At 53.0% G+C, this 2,575-nt stretch overlaps 1 protein-coding gene across 1 annotated transcript; it reads left to right on the top strand.

Moving 5' to 3' along the window:
- The first annotated feature begins 893 nt into the window (after positions 1 to 893).
- Positions 894 to 2,300, top strand: LOC120850364. Its single transcript, XM_040222839.1, has 2 exons — positions 894 to 1,316; positions 1,494 to 2,300. The coding sequence occupies exons 1-2, from the start codon at positions 894 to 896 to the stop codon at positions 2,298 to 2,300; spliced, it is 1,230 nt and encodes a 409-aa protein (XP_040078773.1).
- Positions 2,301 to 2,575: the final 275 nt, after the last annotated feature.

Raw genomic sequence — 2,575 nt, 5'->3', positions numbered from 1 at the left:
TATGGAACGTGACCCGAGGGCTCAAGAAAACACCCAGGCAGAAGTTTCCCTTCCGAGCCTTGGCACTTTCAAAAGGAATCACTGAGCATGCTGCAGCCAATGCGTTCTGCCAGCTCCAGCAGCGGCGCCCTGCGAGCGGTTTGTCACACGAGAAAACCACAGAAGCCGCCGTGCTACCGGAGCTAGACGAGGCTTTTACCATGAGGGAACTCAAAAGTGCTCTACAGGAGTGTTCCCAACACACCTCTCCAGGCCCGGATGGTGTTACATACAAGGCACTAGCCAATCTGGGACCCCTCGCCCTCGGTGCCCTCCTACAACAATACAACGTCAGTTGGAACACAGGACAGCTCCCAGAGTCATGGAAGAAGTCTCGCCTCGTTCCCATCCTGAAAGCAGGAAAATCGCCTCTGTCGCTTGAGTCATACCGCCCCATTGCGCTCTCCAGCTGCATTGGGAAGTTGATGGAGCGTATGATCCTAAACCGTCTACTCTGGTACCTCGAAAAGACAGGGGTCTTCCCCGAGTGCATGTCGGGGTTTCGTCGTGGCCGTTCTGCCATTGACGGCGTCGTGGACTTAGTCTCAGATGTTGAACAGCATCGGAGCCGTCGTCTCTCCACGGTAGCTGTGTTTCTGGACATAAAGGCTGCTTTCGACAGCGTGGAACACTCAGCAATACTCACGTACCTCATTAAACTTCGCGCACGTGGTCGAATCTACAACTGGATCTTGGATTACCTTCAAGGACGCACAATTTACCTAACCACGACAGAAGGAAACAGTGACTGTTTCTCCGTAACTGCCGGCGTTCCACAGGGGGGCGTCTTGAACCCCGCACTCTTTAACGTCGTCCTGGCCCACCTGCCGCAGGAACTTTCAGAGCATGTAAAGATGTCGATGTATGCCGATGATCTGTGTATCTGGTCTTCGGGCCCGAACCGCGCAGTAATCTGTGGAAGGCTCCAGAAAGCACTCAGCAGAATCGAAAGATACCTGAACTGCAGAGGCCTACACCCGTCGCCCAGCAAATGCGTCGCTATGGCTTTCACCAGGCGAAGTTGCAAGCGCTTTCCCATACACATAGGAGAGCAAATTATCCCCTACGTCAACAAGCACACCTTTCTTGATATAGTTATCGACAGGCGGCTCACCTGGGCACCTGAAATGAACAGACTTCGATGCAAGGTCAACTCGTACGTGAACATCATGCGGTGCCTTTCTGGCTCGACATGGGGAAATTCAGCCGCCCTCATGCAGCTACACAAATCAATGGTACTGGGAAGTCTGCGCTACAGTCTGCCTTTACTGCACCGGGTCAGTTCAACAACCCAACGGGGACTCTTAGCACAGCAGGCAAGAAGCCTCCGCGTTGTGCTGGGAGTGCCCCGAGCGTCGCCTTCTGCAGGAGTTATAGCAGAAGCGCACGAACAACGTATAGAGGCGCTCCGTGTTTAAGAGACCCTCCGGCACTACAGTCGTTTTTCAACCCAGCACGAAGCGCATCATCTGGCGGGCCTGCACATCTCACGTCCAGCGTCGAGTTTTGCAGAAATGGTAAGAAACCACGTCGAAGCCTTTCCGGCGAACGCTGCACCGTATCGTCACCCCCAGCGAGCACCTTGGACATGGCTGACCCCAACGGTCCACCTCTCAATACCGGACGTAGGCAAAGGCACAGCCTTCGGTTTTGTGAAGCGGCTCCTCACTCAATATTACACTGAAGAGAACTACAAGAACGCCATCCAGATATACACAGATGGATCAAGCACTGCGATGAGCTCGTCCTCTGCAATCTACGTGCCGGATGCGAGCATTTCGGAAGGGTACAAACTCTCCCACCGTACATCGTTCACGGCATCCGAGCTCCACGGCATCTTGCAAGCGTTACACTACATAGAGGCAACTTCTCCGAAGAGCTATGTGGTGTGCACGGACTCAAAATCGGCGTTGGCATCCCTATCAACCACAGCCAAAAAGTGCGCATACCCGGGCCTGCAACAGGCAATACTCGATAAGAACGACACCCTGCACAAAAAAGGGTATGCCATTACATATCAATGGGTCCCAGGACATGTTGGCGCCACTGGCAACGAGATAGCCGATATGACAGCAGCTCGGGCGCACAAAAACGAAAGAACAGAGGCCATTCCCGTTGCAAAAGCTGATGTGAAGAGCTTTCTCTCTGGTATCGCAAACCAGATAACGGTAAAAATCTGGAAGCAACCTGAGGGCCACCCTTATCACCTGTACAACTTGGACCCCAAGCTTCAAAGAAGAATCCCTTGGAGCACACCTTGAAACCAACTTTCAGTTTATTTCAAACTTCGCCTTGGGGTCGCCCGGACTGGCCGCCAACGCTACAAGTACAAGCAGCGAGATTCCCCAAACTGCGCGACTTGCCATACCGAGGACACAATCGAACATGTACTCGTTAACTGCAAACGATACGAGAAAGAGCGTGTGATCCTCACTAAGGAACTGAATCTTCTGGATGACCAACCAATGACCATGCGAAAGGTGCTAGGACCCTGCACCAACACTCGAAACCAAGCACGGGCGTTTAAAATACTGAT

Source organism: Ixodes scapularis, unplaced genomic scaffold (genome assembly GCF_016920785.2).
Source record: "Ixodes scapularis isolate PalLabHiFi unplaced genomic scaffold, ASM1692078v2 PGA_scaffold1__304_contigs__length_218370807, whole genome shotgun sequence".
NCBI classification, from domain to species: Eukaryota; Metazoa; Arthropoda; class Arachnida; order Ixodida; family Ixodidae; genus Ixodes; species Ixodes scapularis.
The sequence above is the reverse complement of the archived record's forward strand: the minus strand, read 5'-3'. Positions and strand labels throughout refer to the sequence as shown.

Excerpts from the sequence above, each read along its gene's own strand:
- LOC120850364 (XM_040222839.1), top strand. The coding sequence starts at position 894 with ATGTCGATGTATGCCGATGATCTGTGTATCTGGTCTTCGGGCCCGAAC. Across the intron at positions 1,317-1,493 it reads GTCTGCCTTTACTGCACCGG|CACGAAGCGCATCATCTGGC; the intron begins GTCAGTTCAACA and ends TTTTCAACCCAG.